The sequence below is a fragment of the Coregonus lavaretus genome (genome assembly GCF_964263955.1).
Source record: "Coregonus lavaretus genome assembly, chromosome: 20".
NCBI lineage: Eukaryota > Metazoa > Chordata > Actinopteri > Salmoniformes > Salmonidae > Coregonus > Coregonus lavaretus.
This window is the reverse complement of record NC_140007.1, coordinates 48,538,726-48,557,318: the sequence shown is the minus strand read 5'-3', so window position 1 is coordinate 48,557,318 and position 18,593 is coordinate 48,538,726. Positions and strand designations below refer to the sequence as shown.

General features: G+C 47.9%; 1 protein-coding gene across 1 annotated transcript in view; it reads right to left on the bottom strand.

Annotated features, from left to right (window-relative positions):
- Nucleotides 1–1,172: 1,172 nt before the first annotated feature.
- The window catches only part of LOC311147574 (caM kinase-like vesicle-associated protein), a gene marked incomplete at both ends in the record, with an annotated part of 46,238 nt that continues 28,817 nt past the window's right edge, over nucleotides 1,173–18,593 (bottom strand). Inside the window, 6 exons of the mRNA XM_084184323.1 lie at nucleotides 1,173–2,166; nucleotides 2,320–2,555; nucleotides 3,150–3,218; nucleotides 7,736–7,823; nucleotides 8,351–8,429; nucleotides 9,467–9,603. Coding sequence (XP_084040449.1) covers nucleotides 1,173–2,166; nucleotides 2,320–2,555; nucleotides 3,150–3,218; nucleotides 7,736–7,823; nucleotides 8,351–8,429; nucleotides 9,467–9,603 — 1,603 coding nt within the window. The remainder of the gene's footprint in view (nucleotides 2,167–2,319; nucleotides 2,556–3,149; nucleotides 3,219–7,735; nucleotides 7,824–8,350; nucleotides 8,430–9,466; nucleotides 9,604–18,593) is intronic.

Here is an 18,593-nt window from a genome sequence, read left to right as displayed (position 1 = left end):
TTACATGAGGCGCTGTCATGAGCAGTGATACCCTCTAATGCCTCAGAGGCTGGGGAGGGAGCTATGGAAGATTTAACAAATGAGGGGAGTAGGATTTGTGAAGTTATTTTTGTTATGTTTTAGGTTGTGTTATTAAGCTTTATAAAATGACCTAGGCCTGGCGTTTGAGTGAGCGAGAGAGAATATTATTTTGATAGCAAGCCCTGATCGCAATGACTCGACTGCCCCCGCATGGAGAGAAAGAGAACTGCTCATTTTCAAGCACTCATGAGTAAGGTTGCAAAATTCTGTGAACTTTCAATAAATTCCTTGGTTTTCCAGAAATCCTGGTTGGAGGATTCCGGATTTCCTTCTTATTCCCCCCTGATTCCGGGAATCCTCCAATTGGGATTTCTGGAAAATCAGGGAATTTATTGATAGTTCCTGGAATTTTGCAATCCTACTCACAAGGCTCATTGGATTTTCCTGATGCATCAAAAACTCTGTGACGATCAAGTTAAGATCCGACATCTGTACATCAACATAAATGGTAGCGTAGATCTGTCCTGATACAACGGGATGCCTGAGATAATGAGCAGCATTCGTTCTGGAGCTTTGGACAAATCTTTCGCAGGTGTTAGCATCTTTCACATTTCGTAAGGGGAGGGTACATTTGACCCATACACTTGCCCGTAACTTGCAAAGAGAGAGAATGGATCTCTTTGTTCCGGTTCTGTTCTCTTAACACTTATGGACCCAGAATTTCATAGAGCATCTGTCCAATTACGCAATACTTTAGTTCTCTGAGATTACTGAACTATGAGAGACTGAAGATTTAGTTCTCTGAGATTACTGCACTATGAGAGACTGAATCACCTCTATTGAGTTTTAGAAACAGGGGTGGGCTCAATTCCATTTAAATCCAATCAATACAGGAGATTAATTTCAATTCAATTAATTTCTGATTCTTCAATTTAATTGAACAATCTCGATCTCATGTTTCTGGTGGAGTAATAGTGCGTCTGGTATTAACGCTGGTTCATATGTAAAACCCATCTGTTGCTCTATTACAATATCCACTGACACGCTCCTTAGAATGAAGCAATGTATTATACATGCATTCTAGAATCGAAGAGGTGTTCTAGTGTGGATATTGGAACGTCATAACAACCCCAAACCCCATCACGCCCACCTCATAGGCCCTTCCCTGGCCTCGGGGATGGGGATTGGCTAGAATGGACTGCTCCCCTCTGTCCGTCTCTCTCCTCGTGCTCACCGATTGGCTGACCAGGGGAGTTGGTGGGCGGGGAAGGAGGCGGGTAGGAGGGAGGGGGGATGGTGAGGTGGGGGAGGGAGGGTAGAGGAGGTCTGGGGGAGGTGGGGAGGGGTGGGGGTGTAGCAGTGGAGGTGAGGGAGGAAGAGGTAGGGGAGTGAGATGGTTGGTGTTGGGAGGAGCGGTAGCGTGAGGAGGGGGAGGTGTGTGCGCTGCGGGGGCCGCGGGGGGGTTCGGGAGGCGGGGGGCAGTCACTGATCTGTTCCAGGAGAGAGGGCATGTCCCCCTCGATCTTCTCCAGCACCGCCGCCATTTGCTTCTCGATCTGTTCGATCACGCTGTCCATCTGCCAGTCAGCACTACTACTAGCGTGACCTCTGACCCCAACACCTCCGTGCTCCAGTCCCCCGTACATCCCTCCTCCACCCCCACTGCCGTACAGAGAGGAGTAGTAGGAACCCCCGTACCCCCCCAGCTCCACCTCCGGGCCGTATGTGGTGGTGTGTCGGCCTAGACCAGGAGAGCTTCCCAGGGACCCTATGGTGTAACTGCAGCCCCCCTCGGACGGTTTGGGTGCCCCCCTGGACATGCTGAACTCTACACTGTGCCTGTCTGCCCTCCGGTCTCTACCGATGGGGCTCGCGTCACCTCTTAGCCCTATCCCAGTTCTTACTGCTGATCCTAGCCCTGTTCCAAATATCCCTGACCCTGACCCTGCTCCAAATGTACCTGCCCCTCCCCTTCCCCCTCCCATCTCAATCCCAGTTCCGACCCCCGTGGACACCACTCCTACCCCCACTCCCCCCCCTCCAGCAGGCCTCTCTGCCACAGCCTCAGGGAGCTGGGTCTGACACCAGCTCCTATCATCCATCTCCTGCTTCTTCTCCTCTACCGGAACCTGCACTGCCGGCCTCCTGCCAGCAGGTGGGGCTATGGCTGCAGCAGCAGTAGTTGTAGTAGTAGTAGTAGTAGCAGCAGCAGCAGGTCCTGGGCCCGTGTTGTGGAGTTGGGCGTCCATCTTGCATCGTTGGGTCGTTGGAGTCTCAGGAGTGACGGAGGTTGGTTGCTTCTTCTCTGCGTTGCTAGGTAACGATGATGCTGCTGTGTCGTGGTCAGTGACAGAGACGTGGTCCCGGGGCTTGGTGAGGTCAGGGGTTACGATGGGGGTAGGAGGTGTTTTGATCTCTGGGGTTGTTTTGGTTTGACCCAATGCAGCGGCCATGTTGCCTATCGTCTTCTTCACGGCTGGCTTCTTCGGCTCGTCCCCCGGAGGTTTGGAGCTGGCATTAGTTCGGCTGGGAGGCTGGGAGAACGGTTCATTGTTGGCGGAAGGACTCAAAGGGATCCTCCCCCCTCCTCCCCTCTCCTCCTCTCCCCCCCTCCTGACCCCTACTCCCCCGTTCCTCTCCTCACGCTCCGGATTGGTTTCAACCGTCACCTCTGGTGTCACCCCTCCTCCCTCGCTCTCCACTACTCCTCCTTTTCTCCGCTCACTCTGCCCTCCTCCCCCCTGGTCCTCCCCCCTTCCTTCCCCCTGCCCTCCTCCCCCCTGGTCCTTCCCCCTTCCTTCCCCCTGCCCTCCTCCCCCCTGGTCCTTCCCCCTTCCTTCCCCCTGCCCTCCTCCCCCCTGGTCCTCACCCCTTCCTTCCCCCTGCCCTCCTCCCCCCTGGTCCTCCCCCCTTCCTTCCCCCTGCCCTCCTCCCCCCTGGTCCTCCCCCCTTCCTTCCCCCTGCCCTCCTCCCCCCTGGTCCTCCCCCCTTCCTTCCCCCTGCCCTCCTCCCCCCTGGTCCTCCCCCCTTCCTTCCCCCTGCCCTCCTCCCCCCTGGTCCTCCCCCCTTCCTTCCCCCTGCCCTCCTCCCCCCTGGTCCTCCCCCCTTCCTTCCCCCTGCCCTCCTGCCTCCGCTTCGGCTACAGCAGCCTCAGACGCACGAAGACGCTGCATGAAGGTGGTGACTCTGATCGCTTTCTGTGAGAGAGAGAGACAACGGGGGAGAGAGAGAGAGACAACGGGGGAGAGAGAGAGAGACAACGGGGGAGAGAGAGAGAGACAACGGGGGAGAGAGAGAGAGACAACGGGGGAGAGAGAGAGAGACAACGGGGGAGAGAGAGAGAGACAACGGGGGAGAGAGAGAGAGACAACGGGGGAGAGAGAGAGAGACAACGGGGGAGAGAGAGAGAGACAACGGGGGAGAGAGAGAGAGACAACGGGGGAGAGAGAGAGAGACAACGGGGGAGAGAGAGAGAGACAACGGGGGAGAGAGAGAGAGACAACGGGGGAGAGAGAGAGAGACAACGGGGGAGAGAGAGAGGGGGAAACATTGGTAGGAGGGAGGGAGGGTGACCGGGGAGGGGGGAGGGGGGAGAGAAAGATGTAATCAGACAATACATCCCAGAACTGTCCTGTACCTTCACATCTTTACACATTTTTTGGGGGAGAAACTGTATGTCTAAGACCAAATATTTAGCAGTGAAGCAGTAATGAACACTGCAGACACAGAGCCTACTTCCTCAAACGTTTTGACTGTGTGTGATTGTGTGTTTGATTGTGTGTTTGATTGTGTGTGTGATTGTGTGTGTGATTGTGTGTGTGATTGTGTGTGTGATTGTGTGTGTGATTGTGTGTGTGATTGTGTGTGTGACTTCTTCCTCAATCTACGATGAGACTGAAGCGTCACATGCATGGGTCAATGAACCAGGAGCCACTACAGAGGAATGAGACAGGGCCGGATACTGCATCTCAATACTCAACTGTAGCTTCCTTCCTTTCATCAGCTGCTTTCCTTGTCTAGCATTTGCTCACGTCGACAGATTTTCACCTTGTCGCTCTAAACCGGCGTCCTCCTTCACTTCATCTGACCCGGAGAGATCTGCATGGCCGTAATTACACTAGTATGTGGACACCCTTTCAAATGAGTGGATTCGGCTTATTTCAGCCACACCTGTTGCTGACAGGTGTATAAAATCGAGCACAGAGCCATGCAATCTCCATAGACAAACATTGGTAGTAGAATGGCCTTACTGAAGAGCTCAGTGACTATCAATGTGGCACCGTCATCGGATGTCACCTTTCCAAGTCAGTTCATCAAATTTCTGCCCTGCTAGAGCTGCCCCGGTCAACTGTAAGTGCTGTTATTGTGAAGTGGAAATGTCTAGGAGCAACAACGGCTCAGCCGTGAAGTGGTAGGCCACACAAGCTCACAGAATGTGACCACCGAGTGCTGAAGCGCGTATGTCCTCGGTTGCAACACTCACTACCGAGTTCCAAACTGCCTCTGGAAGCAATGTCAGCACAAGGACTGTTCTTTGGGAGCTTCATGAAATGGGTTTCCATGGCCGAGCAGCCGCACACAAGCATAAGATCACCATGCGCAATGCCAAGCGTCGGCTGGAGTGGTGTAAAGCTCGCCGCCATTGGACTCTGGAGCAGTGGAAACGTGTTCTCTGGAGTGATGAATCACGCTTCACCATCTGGCAGTCCGACGGGCGAATCTGGATTTGGCGGATGCCAGGAGAACGCTACCTGCCCGAATGCATAGTGACAACTGTAACGTTTGGTGGAGGAGGAATAATGGTCTGGGGCTGTTTTTCATGGTTCGGCCTAGGCCCCTTAGTTCCAGTGAAGGGAAATCTTAATGCTACAGCATACAATGACATTCTAGATGATTCTGTGCTTCCAACTTTGTGGCAACAGTTTGGGATGAATCGGAACGCTGACTGCAAGCCAGGCCTAATTGCCCAACATCAGTGCCCGACCTCACTAATGCTCTTGTGGCTGAATGGAAGCAAGTCCCCTCAGCAATGTTCCAACATCTAGTGGAAAGCCTTCCCAGAAGAGTGGAGGCTGTTATCGCAGCAAAGGGGGGACCAACTCCATATTAATGCCTATGATTTTGGAATGAGATGAGCAGGTGTCCACATACTTTTGTAGTGTACATATGAGGACACCGAGGTCCGGACCTCAGTAATTTTTCTAATTTGAGAAAATCTATAAAATAAATATACATTGAGTATACAAAACATTAAGAACACCTGCACTTTCTATGACATAGACTGACCAGGTGAATCCAGGTGAAAGCTATGAGCCCTTATTGATGTCACTTGTTAAATTCACTTCAATCAGTGTAGATGAAGGGGAGGAGACAGGTTAAAGAAGGATTTTTAAGCCTTGAGACAATTGAGACATGGATTGTGTATGTGTGCCATTCAGAGGGTGAATGAGCAAGACTAAATATTGAAGTGTCTTTGAACGGGGCATGGTAGTAGGTGCCAGACACACTGGTTCGAGTATGTCAAGAACTGCAACGCTGCTGGGTTTTTCACGCTCAACAGTTTCCCGTGTGTATCAAGAATTATCCACCACCAAAAGGAAATCCAGCCAACTTGACACAACTGTGGGAAGCATTGGAGTCAACATGGGCCAGCATCCCTGTGGAATGCTTTCGACACCTTGTAGAGCCCCGACGAATTTAGGTTCTGAGGGCAAATAGGGGGTATGAAACTCAATATTAGGAGGGTGTTCCTAATGTTTTGTACACTCAGTGTATATTTTGTACACAATAAAGAAAATAAATTACGGGTCAACGTCTAAATATTGTTTCAAACGTTGATGAAATCTCAGAACGCTTATATTCTTGATCTGACAGAGTTCTAATCGCGGCTGCCTCTTTGCGAACGACTGGAATCCTGACCAGTCGTGTGTTAGTTATGTTCTCCTGTCTCTTTGTGAATCCTGACCTGTGGTGTTATGTTCTCCTGAAACACAGAGAGATAGAGAGAGAGAGAGAGAGAGAGAGAGAGAGAGAGAGAGAGAGAGAGAGAGAGAGAGAGAGAGACAGACAGAGAGAGAGAGAGAGACTCTGCTGGACTGGTGAAAGTAAATCCCCTTAATAGTCTCCGGCCTTTCATCTAACCTGTGTTCCCTAGATCAGTGCAGATGTAGGAAAGGAAACAAGGAAAGGATGCAAGGAGAAGAAGTCACTTGAGATGCACCCGAAGAAGAGGAGCATGGCAGAGCGGATGGAACTCTTCTGGGATTGGCTGAGTGACGGTGGGCTGGATCAGAGTGGGAGGGGCTTAGGGAAGAGAGACTTCATCTCACCAATCAGACATGATCAACACATTTCCTCTCTCTGTTCCTCCCTCGGTTTCCCTCTGTTTCTCTCTCTCTCTGTTTCTTTCTTTCTCTCTCTGTGTCTCTCTCTCTGTTTCTCTCTCTCTGTTTCTATCTCTCTCTCTCTCTCTCTCTCTCTCTCTCTCTCTCTCTCTCTCTCTCTCTCTCTCTCTCTCTCTCTCTCTGTCTCGCTGTCTCTCTCTCTCTCTCTCTGTCTCTCTCTCTCTCTCTCTCTGTTTCTTTCTCTCTCTGTTTCTCTCTCTCTGTTTCTCTCTCTCTCTGTTTCTATCTCTCTCTCTCTCTCTCTCTCTCTCTCTCTCTCTGTTCCTCCCTCTGTTTCTCTCTCTCTCTGTTTCTCTCTCTCTGTTTCTCTCTCTCTGTTTCTCTCTCTCTATTTCTCTCTCTCTGTTTCTCTCTCTGTTTCTCTCTCATGTTAACAGAAACAATCTGATGGTGTTCATCTGACTCCTGGGGATGCGTCACAAATGGCACCCTATTCCCTATATAGTGCACTACATTTGACTAGGGCCTATAGAGCTCTGGTCAAAAATAGTGCAAGCGAATAGCGCACCATTTTGGGACACAGCCCCAGTTGGTGTTCAGCCAGGTGACTGAGAACAACAATATCTCTTTCGCAAATAATGATATGGTTAGCCATGAGATTAGCAGGCCATCGGAAATGAGTGAAGGAAGATAGAAAACGTTGACTGGTGAGAGTCTGAGAGAGAGTACTCTACAGTACCTTCAGCTCCTGGGATGCAGGGGAGAGAAGAGGGTTAGACGGTTAATCTACAGTACATGTAGCTCAGCTGGTAGAGCACGGCGCTTGTAACGCCAAGGGTCGTGGGTTCGATCCCCGGGGACCACCCATACGTAAAAATGTATGCGCGCATGACTGTAAGTCGCTTTGGATAAAAGCGTCTGCTACATGGCATATTATCATAATCACCATCATCATCATTGACATCATCCTTAGAAACAACCAAATGAGGCTGGTGGTGGGCAGTAATGTAGGAGGACAGGCTCATTGTAATGCGTATTGATGTGTTTGATACCCTTTCCATTCCAGCCATTACAATGAACATGTCCTCCTAAATCATTGCCCACCAGCCACCTCTGGAAACAACAACTTAATCATCTGCATAATCATTATCATCATCATCATCAATTGAATCCAGGTAAATCAATTCAAATATATTTCTCATGAGAGGAACAGTCTTATGGGCAGCAGTACATACCAGCTAGGGGGATAATAACTGGATCAGCAGAGGACATCCATTAGGACTAATGCTGCGTTCAAGACAACTGGGAACTCTGGGAAAAATATTTTTGAACGGTCATCCAACTCGGGAATCGTCCTAGAGTATTCTTACCCTCCACTTGGCCTTAGCAAAGTTCTTCTCAAACTGGGCACACACTCCATCCTTCAGGTTCTTCTCTGAGGCCCCGTTACCAGCGATCCTGACAGACAGACAGAACAATACGCATGTTAATGACACCATTCATGGAGTTAGCCTGTGGGACGCAGCGTGTCTCTTTTATGTGTTTATTACATTTTTACATTTACGTCATTTATCAGACGCTCTTATCCAGAGCCACTTACAGTTAGTGAGTGCATACATTTTCACACTGGCCCCCCGTGGGAATTGAACCCACAACCCTGGCGTTGCCAACGCCATGCTCTACCAACTGAGCTACACGGGACCTATGACGAGACTGTTTACTAAATAGTGTATGTGTGTGCATATGTGTGTCTGTGTTAGTGTGTGTGTGTGTCTGTGTGTGTGTTAGTGTGTGTGTGTGTGTCTGTGTTAGTGTGTGTCTGTGTTAGTGTGTGTGTGTGTCTGTGTGTGTGTTAGTGTGTGTGTCTGTGTTAGTGTGTGTCTGTGTTAGTGTGTGTCTGTGTGTGTGTTAGTGTGTGTCTGTGTGTGTGTTAGTGTGTATCTGTGTTAGTGTGTGTCTGTGTTAGTGTGTGGGATGGTGCTCACCATTCGTGAAAGAGAGCGTCTGCAGCTGTGATTCTCAGCATCTGGTCCACCTCCATCAGTCTACACACTAACTCCTTAGCTGAGAGAGGGAGAGAGGGGAGAGGAAGAGAGAGAGAGGGAGAGGGAGAGAGATAGAGGGAGAGGGAGAGAGATAGAGGGAGAGAGAGAGAGAGAGAGAGGGAGAGAGAGAGAGAGAGAGAGAGAGAGAGAGAGAGAGAGAGAGAGAGAGAGAGAGAGAGAGAGAGAGAGAGAGAGGAGAGAGAGATAGAGGGAGAGGGAGGGAGAGAGAGAGAGAGAGAGAGAGAGAGAGAGAGAGAGAGCGAGAGAGAGAGAGGGAGAGAGAGAGAGAGAGAGAGAGAGAGAGAGAGAGAGAGAGATAGAGAGATAGAGAGAGAGAGAGAGAGAGAGGGAGAGAGAGAGAGAGAGAGAGAGAGAGAGAGAGAGAGAGAGAAGAGAGAGAGAGAGAGAGAGAGAGAGAGAGAGAGAGAGAGAGAGAGAGATAGAGAGAGAGAGAGAGAGAGAGAGAGAGAGAGGGGGACGGGGGGAGAAAGGATGCAGTACAGTAAGTCATTGTTATGTACCTGCAGTATATTAGCCCCCTCTAGTGGCTGTCTCTATATTTAACATTTTGGTCATTTATTACAGGGTTCCCAACCCTGGTCCTCCAGTACCCCAACAGTACATATATTTATTGAAACCCTGGACAAGCACACCTGATTCAACATGTAAACTAATCATCAAGCCCTCGATGAGTTGAATGAGGTGCGTTTGTCCAGAGCTACAACACAAATGTGAACTGTTGGGGAAACTGGAGGATCGGAGTTGGGAAACACTGATTTAGCAGACACTCGTCTCATCCAGAGTGACTAATCATTGAACTAAGGTAGGCAAGACAACCACATATCACAGTTTCCAGTCAGGGCATTGAACTAAGGAAGGCAAGACAACCACATATCACAGTCAGTTCTAGCAGGTAAAAACGTTTGTCAAAAAAGCAGCTTTCATGGACATCAGTGCTAGTAAGAAGTGTTAGTGCAATAAAGACAGGTACCACAGTAAGTTTTTATTTTTTCTTCAGTTGTGTACCTGGAACAGGTGTGTGTGTGTGTTGTGTACCTGGAACAGAGATGTAGTCCCAGTAAGGAGCGTCAAACTCAAACTCCCCGGCTACGATACGACAGAAGATGATCCGGTTGTGAAGGTCTGTGTTCTCTTCTTCTGTCTCGTCGTAGAACGGAGGGTTCCCTGACAGACTGAGAGAGAGAGGGATGGAGAGAGAGATTGAGAACGGAGGGTTCCCCAAAAGACTGAGAGAGAGAGGGATGGAGAACAGAGGGTTCCCCGACAGACAGAGAGAGAGGGATGGAGAGAAAGATTGAGAACGGAGGGTTCCCCAAAAGACTGAGAGAGAGAGGGATGGAGAGAGAGAGATTGAGAATGGAGGGTTCCCCGGCAGACTGAGAGAGAGAGGGATGGAGAGAGAGATTGAGAACGGAGGGTTCCCCGGCAGACTGAGAGGGATGGAGAGAGAGATTGAGAACAGAGGATTCCCCGACAGACTGAGAGAGGGATGGAGAGAGAGATTGAGAATGGAGGGTTCCCCGACAGACTGAGAGAGGGATGGAGAGAGAGATTGAGAACAAGGGTTCCCCGACAGACTGAGAGAGAGAGGGAGAGAGAGATTGAGAACAAGGGTTCCCCGACAGACTGAGAGAGGGATGGAGAGAGAGATTGAGAACGGAGGGTTCCCCGACAGACTGAGAGAGAGAGGGATGGAGAGAGAGATTGAGAACGGAGGGTTCCCCGACAGACTGAGAGAGGGATGGAGAGAGAGATTGAGAACAGAGGGTTCCCCGACAGACTGAGAGAGAGAGGGATGGAGAGAGAGATTGAGAACGGAGGGTTCCCTGACAGACTGAGAGAGGGATGGAGAGAGAGATTGAGAACGGAGGGTTCCCTGACAGACTGAGAGAGGGATGGAGAGAGAGATTGAGAACGGAGGGTTCCCTGACAGACTGAGAGAGGGATGGAGAGAGAGATTGAGAACGGAGGGTTCCCCGACAGACTGAGAGAGAGAGGGATGGAGAGAGAGATTGAGAACGGAGGGTTCCCCGACAGACTGAGAGAGGGATGGAGAGAGAGATTGAGAACGGAGGGTTCCCTGACAGACTCAGAGAGAGGGATGGAGAGAGAGATTGAGAACGGAGGGTTCCCCGACAGACTGAGAGAGAGAGGGATGGAGAGAGAGATTGAGAACGGAGGGTTCCCTGACAGACTGAGAGAGGGATGGAGAGAGAGATTGAGAACGGAGGGTTCCCTGACAGACTGAGAGAGGGATGGAGAGAGAGATTGAGAACGGAGGGTTCCCCGGCAGACTGAGAGAGGGATGGAGAGAGAGATTGAGAACGGAGGGTTCCCCGACAGACTGAGAGAGGGATGGAGAGAGAGATTGAGAACGGAGGGTTCCCCGACAGACTGAGAGAGGGATGGAGAGAGAGATTGAGAACGGAGGGTTCCCCGACAGACTGAGAGAGAGAGGGATGGAGAGAGAGATTGAGAACGGAGGGTTCCCCGACAGACTGAGAGAGGGATGGAGAGAGAGATTGAGAACGGAGGGTTCCCTGACAGACTCAGAGAGAGGGATGGAGAGAGAGATTGAGAACGGAGGGTTCCCCGACAGACTGAGAGAGAGAGGGATGGAGAGAGAGATTGAGAACGGAGGGTTCCCTGACAGACTGAGAGAGGGATGGAGAGAGAGATTGAGAACGGAGGGTTCCCTGACAGACTGAGAGAGGGATGGAGAGAGAGATTGAGAACGGAGGGTTCCCCGGCAGACTGAGAGAGGGATGGAGAGAGAGATTGAGAACGGAGGGTTCCCCGACAGACTGAGAGAGGGATGGAGAGAGAGATTGAGAACGGAGGGTTCCCCGACAGACTGAGAGAGGGATGGAGAGAGAGATTGAGAACGGAGGGTTCCCCGGCAGACTGAGAGAGGGATGGAGAGAGAGATTGAGAACGGAGGGTTCCCCGACAGACTGAGAGAGGGATGGAGAGAGAGATTGAGAACGGAGGGTTCCCCGGCAGACTGAGAGAGAGATTGAGAACGGAGGGTTCCCCGACAGACTGAGAGAGGGATGGAGAGAGAGATTGAGAACGGAGGGTTCCACGACAGACTGAGAGAGAGGGATGGAGAGAGAGATTGAGAACGGAGGGTTCCCTGACAGACTGAGAGAGGGAGAGAGAGAGAGATTGAGAACGGAGGGTTCCCTGACAGACTCAGAGGGAGGGAGAGAGAGATTGAGAACGGAGGGTTCCCCGACAGACTGAGAGAGAGAGGGATGGAGAGAGAGATTGAGAACGGAGGGTTCCACGACAGACTGAGAGAGGGATGGAGAGAGAGATTGAGAACGGAGGGTTCCACGACAGACTGAGAGAGGGATGGAGAGAGAGATTGAGAACGGAGAGAACATGAAATCCAATGTCCGCAGATCATTTCCATCAGACACATTTGCAGAAGTCATTCTCAAACTGTACATATATTGATGTAACTGATTTATTTACTAATAATTCTGATGAGTTATTACTGGGACAAGACTAATTATTATGATTAGTTATTATTGGGGACAGGATGAGACCTCATTAATCATTATGATGAGTTATTACTGGTTCAGGATGAGATCTCCTCATTAATCATTATGATGAGTTATTACTGGGGACAAGAAGAGACCTCATTAATCAATATGATGAGTTATTACTGGAGACAGGGCGAGACCTCTTCATTAATCATTATGATGAGTTACAGGACGAGATCTCTTTATTCAAAAAAATATATACAGTGAGGGAAAAAAGTATTTGATCCCCTGCTGATTTTGTACGTTTGCCCACTGACAAAGACATGATCAGTCTATAATTTTAATGGTAGGTTTATTTGAACAGTGAGAGACTGAATAACAACAAAAAAATCCAGAAAGACGCATGACAAAAAATGTTATAAATTGATTTGCATTTTAATGAGGGAAATAAGTATTTGACCCCTCTGCAAAACATGACTTAGTACTTGGTGGCAAAACCCTTGTTGGCAATCACAGAGGTCAGACGTTTCTTGTAGTTGGCCACCAGGTTTGTACACATCTCAGGAGGTATTTTGTTCCACTCCTCTTTGCAGATCTTCTCCAAGTCTTTAAGGTTTCGAGGCTGACGTTTGGCAACTCAAACCTTCAGCTCCCTCCACATATTTTCTATGGGATTAAGGTCTGGAGACTGGCTAGGCCACTCCAGGACCTTAATGTGCTTCTTCTTGAGCCACTCCTTTGTTGCCTTGGCCGTGTGTTTTGGGTCATTGTCATGCTGGAATGCCCATCCACGACCCATTTTCAATGCCCTGGCTGAGGAAAGGAGGTTCTCACCCAAGATTTGACGGTACATGGCCCCGTCCATCGTCCCTTTGATGCGGTGAAGTTGTCCTGTCCCCTTAGCAGACTCCCAAAGCATAATGTTTCCACCTCCATCTTTGACGGTGGGGATGGTGTTCTTGGGGTCATAGGCAGCATTCCTCCTCCTCCAAACACGGCGAGTTGAGTTGATGCCAAAGAGCTCCATTTTGGTCTCATCTGACCACAACACTTTCACCCAGTTCTCCTCTGAATCATTCAGATGTTCATTGGCAAACTTCAGACGGGCCTGTATGTGTGCTTTCTTGAGCAGGGGGACCTTGCGGGCGCTGCAGGATTTCAGTCCTTCGCGACGTAGTGTGTTACCAATGTAACTTGAATGCTGGCGGGGCTTTCACTCTAGTGGTAGCATGAGACAGAGTCTACAACCCAAACAAGTGGCTCAGGTAGTGCAGCTCATCCAGGATGGCACATCAATGCGAGCTGTGGCAAGAAGGTTTGCTGTGTCTGTCAGCGTAGTGTCCAGAGCATGGAGGCGCTACCAGGAGACAGGCCAGTACATCAGGAGACGTGGAGGAGGCCATAGGAGGGCAACAACCCAGCAGCAGGACTGCTACCTCCGCCTTTGTGCAAGGAGGAGCAGGCAGAGCACTGCCAGAGCCCTGCAAAATGACCTCCAGCAGGCCACAAATGTGCATGTGTCTGCTCAAACGGTCAGAAACAGACTCCATGAGGGTGGTATGAGGGCCCGACGTCCACAGGTGGGGGTTGTGCTTACAGCCCAACACCGTGCAGGACGTTTGGCATTTGCCAGAGAACACCAAGATTGGCAAATTCACCACTGGCGCCCTGTGCTCTTCACAGATGAAAGCAGGTTCACACTGAGCACATGTGACAGACGTGACAGAGTCTGGAGACGCCATGGAGAATGTTCTGCTGCCTGCAACATCCTCCAGCATGACCGGTTTGGCGGTGGGTCAGTCATGGTGTGGGGTGGCATTTCTTTGGGGGCTGCACAGCCCTCCATGTGCTCGCCAGAGGTAGCCTGACTGCCATTAGGTACCGAGATGAGATCCTCAGACCCCTTGTGAGACCATATGCTGGTGCGGTTGGCCCTGGGTTCCTCCTAATGCAAGACAATGTTAGACCTCATGTGGCTGGAGTGTGTCAGCAGTTCCTGCAAGAGGAAGGCATTGATGCTATGGACTGGCCCGCCCATTCCCCAGACCTGAATCCAATTGAGCACATCTGGGACATCATGTCTCACTCAATCCACCAACGCCACGTTGCACCACAGACTGTCCAGGAGTTGGTGGATGCTTTAGTCCAGGTATGGGAGGAGATCCCTCAGGAGACCATCCGCCACCTCATCAGGAGCATGCCCAGGCGTTGTAGGGAGGTCATACAGGCACGTGGAGGCCACACACACTACTGAGCCTCATTTTGACTTGTTTTAAGGACATTACATCAAAGTTGGATCAGCCTGTAGTGTGGTTTTCCACTTTAATTTTTTGAGGGTGACTCCAAATCCAGACCTCCATGGGTTGATACATTTGATTTCCATTGATAATTTTTGTGTGATTTTGTTGTCAGCACATTCAACTATGTAAAGAAAAAAGTATTTAAAAAGATTATTTCATTCATTCAGATCTAGGATGTGTTATTTTAGTGTTCCCTTTATTTTTTTGAGCAGTGTATATATTTCTGTCAAGAAGATAGACATAGAAGCTCAATTAGCCTAGCTAGCCCAGTTAGCCCAGTTAGCCCAGTTAGCCCAGTTAGCCTAGTTAGCCTAGCTAGCCTGTAGTTTCAAATGGAGGTCGCTAACGAACAGTTTCAACGCTGCAGGAGCGGTGTTTATTTTGCTCAATTCGGGGACAATGTGGACTGTCCGGACTTTCAATGTAACTGTTTGCTCGCAGAGGACTACAGAGGCGAAGTGGCTACTCTGACCTGGTGGGAGTGTCACCACCTCTTCTACTCCTGTAGCTGGACGCCGCTCTGACCTGGTGGGAGTGTCACCACTGTGTCGTCTCTCCATAAACGACTGGCCGGTGCTCTGCAGTAATCCTTCCACAAAGGGGTCTCCCCATTCCTTGGAAAATTGAGTTAGTAGGATGCTTCTGGATGACTTAGTGGATGTTCCTATTCTTGACCCTGCCAACCAACCATGGAGCCACTTCACTCACCGTGGAAGTAGAAAGCAGTGGCCTTTGACAATATGGGCCTCCTTGGTGATGAGAAGCCCAGACCGGATACAGACTTCAAACAGCTTCGCCGCCCTGGATCCAGAGGTTCTGGCGCCTTCAACCCTTGGGGCTTCCGCTTCGAGATCGGATCCGGAGATACCTGCACCTTCGTCATCTGTTCTGTCTCCCTCTCCAGTGGCTTCTACCTCAGGTTCAGGTCTTCAGAGCTCCCCCTCATTGGACCGTGAGAGTGTCTGAGACTCCGGCCCCTTCATCCTTCAAACGCACGTTAGTTTGCAATTTCGTCATGTAAAAACTGGCGCACTGGCATTTTCAGCCCATCAGGTTTGGTCATTTACCTGTGTAACATCAGCACTCTTGAGCTCAGATGGGCAGAGTGGAAATATTTGAGAAGTGTCCTTAAAAACATGATCCAAAGTGCTAATTTCAGTCATCAATTTTGACAGGGGAAACGCAGACGATCCAGCCGTGACGCACATGGAATAAGATGTGCTTTAGGTGCCTGTATACTTCGTATTTAGGAACATAAAACAAAAATGTTTTTTCCCCATTTTGTTTTATTTGATTAAAAACCAAGCATAGCCTCCCCTCCTCTCAATGAAAGCTGTTTTCTTTTTGTCTTGCCCAATGTAATCAAGTAGGCTAGTCAAGACCGTTGAAAAAGGATTTGGCTTGTGAGACTGCTTGAAAATAAATCTTAATCACCAAAGCTTTATTAAAAGATCAAGTTTGAGAGGAGTATTGTAGGCAGGCCTGCGTTATTATAGCCATGCTTTTGGAAATGCGTAAAAACCCCCCTCCATGATGTAGGCTAATAAAACGAGACATGAGAACCTCGATGAATACACACTCTTCCCTTACTTACCCTAGAATATAATAACTATAACTATACTGGTTCAACAGCGTCGCTAGGCTAGGCTAGGCTAGGCTAGGCTAATGATGAATATAATAATAATGAATAATGATAATATATATAATATAATGATGGTTCAAAGCGTCGTGTATTTTTATATCCTGCCGAGTTTATTTATTTTATTTTATTTATTTATTGTTGTTTAAAAAAACAGTGCTTGTTTTTGGTTTAATTTTATTAAAACCAAACTTATTAGAATGATTCACTGTCCTGGTTTTATGGTGAGAACGTCCATGGGGCAATGCAACCTCTGGAGAAGAGTGAATGCGATCTGTAAGATGGTTCCAATATGTACAGTGAGGGGAAAAAAGTATTTGATCCCCTGCTGATTTTGTACGTTTGCCCACTGACAAAGACATGATCAGTCTATAATTTTAATGGTAGGTTTATTTGAACAGTGAGAGACAGAATAACAACAACAAAATCCTGAAAAACGCATGTCAAAAATGGATCTCCACCAGTCCTATTTCTGATGTCATTTACAAAGATTCAACCTTTTTTTTATTTTGATCATGGTTTTTAATCTTTTTTGTTTACATTTTTATTTTATTTTTTTGTCATTTAGCAGATGCTCTTATCCAGAGCGACTTACAGTTAGTGAGTGCATAATTATTTATTTTTTCATACTGGCCCCCCGTGGGAAATGAACCCACAACCCTGGCGTTGCAAGCACCATGCTCTACCAACTGAGCTACAGGGGACTGTAGCAATTAGTATATTTTAGTTTAACCACAATATTTGTTGTAATATATGTTCTGTCTTTTCTGGTGGATTAAACTGAAATTGTATTCAACTTTCTATTGCTTGTTTTAAAAATAGCAATATTTTGGAGATTATTTCATTTTCAAACAACTGAAAGTGAGTGGTTGTAATCTGAATAAAGGGAAAAACTGCCATTCTTGAACATGGGGTTGAGACATTCTTACTAAGAGAACCAGTTTGGATTTAAGTATAACTTTTGTATGACTGACGCCTTTAGTGAGAGGTCTAATACTTCAATATTTAATCATTTCTGCCCTCCGAATTCATATTCATTATATAAATAGGCAGTTTAATTTTATCTGGCTTGCCGTTCCAAATAAAATTGAATATTCTTTGCTCATATAATTTAAAAAACAGGTCGCTAGTTGTAGGCAAGACCATAAGCAAATAGGTAAACTGGGATAATGCTAAAGAGTTAATCAGTGTGATTTTTCTACAAATAGACAGGTACTTTCCTTTCCACGGTAGCAAAATCTTTTCTATTTTTGCTACCTTTCTATTAAAATGTATTGTAGTGAGATCATTTCTTTATTTCAGGATACCCGGGCCTCTTTCTAGATCACTGATGTCATGATTTGACAAGTTCCCAGTTGTCTTGAAATCACCATTAGGTTAATTATTTAGCTAGCAACATGTCTAAACAAAAGACCCCACTTCACCAGATGATTACATGACCCATCAAGTTAGTCAGGTACTGCCATCTATTGTATTTCATGAACATGTGTACAGTGCCTTGCAAAAGTATTCATCCCCTTGGTGTTTTTCCTATTTTGTTGCATTACAAAGTTGTGGAGAAGTACAGATCAGGGTTATAAAAAAATATCAGAAACTTTGATCATCCCACGGAGCACCATTAAATCCATTATTAAAAAATGGAAAGAATCTGGCACCACAACAAACCTGCCAAGAGAGTACCGCCCACCAAAACTCACAAATAAAAAAATAAGCAAACACGTTCTATATCCTGTGCATGTGACAAATAAACATAGATTTTATAAGATATAGTGTGTGTTTACCAGATACGGTAATGTGAAGAACAACATGACCTGCACCAAAGTCAGATTAGGATATAGGCCAAGGACTAGATAAAGGGTATTTTTACCTGGAGTTTTTCCTTATTGTAGGCTACTACTTTATCCACTTTTAGTCTTGAAATCTTTGGTTGTTTACTAAACTACTCACTCTGTTTAGCACATGGCCTCACATGTGAATCCTTAAAGACATGGGTGGGGCTAAGGCTTAAGAGGGTGTGAACGATGCTGAATAGGTGTAAGACGACAAAGAAGAGCTCTCCAGCAGGTTTACCAAAACATTCAAGGGCCATTTTCTTTTCTCAAAAGTGGGGTTACAAGTTTATCAACTTTCAAAAGCAGAATTACTTTCCCATTGTACCTCAACTACAGTGTATGATATACATTTTTCTAGCTCTGAGTCTCTACTTTTATCCAATATATACACAATTTCAAATTTTGCTACATAAGACCAAAACGAGCAGGTCGGTCACATTTAACCTAAGAAACAAGGTCCATGAAATCAATAACTTGCTAGTAACCGATAACATTTATATACTGACTATCTCTGAAACTCACTTAGATAATACATTTGATTACATTTACATTTTTACATTTTAGTCATTTAGCAGACGCTCTTATCCAGAGCGACTTACAGTTAGTGAATACATTTTTTTTTATACTGGCCCCCCGTGGGAATCGAACCCACAACCCTGGCGTTGCAAACGCCATGCTCTATCAACTGAGCTACATCCCTGCCGGCCATTCCCTCCCCTACCCTGGACGACGCTGGGCCAATTGTGCGCCGCCCATGAGTCTCCCGGTCGCGGCCGGCTGCGACAGAGCCTGGATTCGAACCAGGATCTCTAGTGGCACAGTTAGCACTGCGATGCAGTGCTTTAGACCACTGCGCCACTCAGGAGACAGTATTTGATGATACAGTGGTAGCAATACAAG